Source organism: Ictalurus punctatus, chromosome 29 (genome assembly GCF_001660625.3).
Source record: "Ictalurus punctatus breed USDA103 chromosome 29, Coco_2.0, whole genome shotgun sequence".
NCBI classification, from domain to species: Eukaryota; Metazoa; Chordata; class Actinopteri; order Siluriformes; family Ictaluridae; genus Ictalurus; species Ictalurus punctatus.
Window position 1 is genome coordinate 437522 of NC_030444.2, and position 1495 is coordinate 439016.

The window sequence follows — 1495 nt, forward strand, 5'->3', positions numbered from 1 at the left end:
TGGAGAAGCACGGTGGTGGCAGACCTCCAGATCTACAAAGGAACGGCTTCACCTAAACACGTTCAAGGTGTCGGAACGGCCCAACACCTTGGAGTCCAGACCTAAATCCAATCAAAGATCTGTGTGGTGATCAGAAGAGCGTTGTGTACAGGAGATGTCCAGATGATCTGACGGCGTTAGAAAGCCGGCGTTAGAAAGGAAGAACGGCAAAGTATTACCAAGTGAAGACGCTCGAAACTGATCGACTCTCACCCAGAAACACTGAGCGATGGAATCTAAACCTGCTTCTACTGGGGATTAGTTTAGGGGTGTGTAAACTTATAGACACAGGATATTGTACATTTTTTTCTTTTCTTTTTTCTCCCCCTAAAATGATTCTTCTTGTTTTTTCACGTTAATGAACAGGTTAAAGTGTGGGTTTGGAGAAGTGGAATAACTCGGCTTTAACTTTCTTGCTCAGGTTTAGATTAGAGTTCTTCTGCTCAATGAAATAATTAGGTTGAACTTGTGACGTCATGGAGTCACGTGACCTTCCCTAACTAACACCATCAAAGGTGTCAGGAATGTGAAAGAAAAACCCGGATGTGTTACAGCTGAACAAAGAGAGAGAGAGAGAGAGAGAGAGAGAGAGAGAGAGAGATCGTTCTCACCGGGAGAAGCCAGGTTCTCTTTATCCGAGGAGGAGCTGTGTCGGTTCCGGGTTCTGGGTCTCTTGTCTCTGGCGGCGCGGGACGGGGAGGATGAGGCCGAGCTGCAGGTCGCTGGTCCCGGTAACAGAAGCGCGTCTTCCTCCTCTCCCTCCTCCTCTTCCTCCGCCTCCAGCTCCGTGAGCACGGACTCTGTAGAGCCGCAGATCCGCTGAGCTCCCCCGGGCAGCGCGCGCAGTAACCCCGGCTCCGGGACGCGGCTCTCGTTGAAGGCGGCGCTCGCGCTCTCGGTGTCGGTGGGGTCGCATTCCGACATCATGGCTGACTATTTCTCTTCCTCAGCACGCGCTTCGGCCTAGAAGGGGCTTAACTAATAATAATAATGATACAAATGTCGGCCCCCTCAGCGCTTCATATTTAACGACAACCTGCTGTTCAGACGCTCGTTCACTTCCTAATAACACTTCCGGACACGTCATGCCCAAACGGCCTGCGTTTTTATGCGCATGCGCGCCCACTGCATCACCTCATTGGGCGTTTTAAAGTTCTTAAAGGGGCCGCGCACCATTACTGCCTCATCCTCTGAGGTAAACAGATAAACGATATTACAACATTTAACCCGAGTTCAAGCATATTAAAATATTAAAGGGAATGGGTTTAAAAAGCTTTAAAGACTATAAAAATGTACTTAGTTAGTTGTCGCTTAAGCGTGTGAGCTCACTGAATTTTCCTTCATATAGGGAATATTTTTATGTGACTAAATGTAGGTGGTAAAATCATCTTAATTTTAATACTACGGTATTGTTCATGTTAAAGTACAAATGGAATTATTCTTTAGAAATGACATC

At 47.2% G+C, this 1495-nt stretch overlaps 1 protein-coding gene across 1 annotated transcript in view; it reads right to left on the bottom strand.

Annotated features, from left to right (window-relative positions):
* The window catches only part of pi4k2b (phosphatidylinositol 4-kinase type 2 beta), a 5918-nt gene extending 4775 nt beyond the window's left edge, over window positions 1-1143 (bottom strand). The window contains exon 1 of the mRNA XM_017461130.3: window positions 651-1143. Coding sequence (XP_017316619.1) covers window positions 651-966 — 316 coding nt within the window. The 5' untranslated portion in view covers window positions 967-1143. The remainder of the gene's footprint in view (window positions 1-650) is intronic.
* Between the last annotated feature and the right edge of the window lie 352 nt (window positions 1144-1495).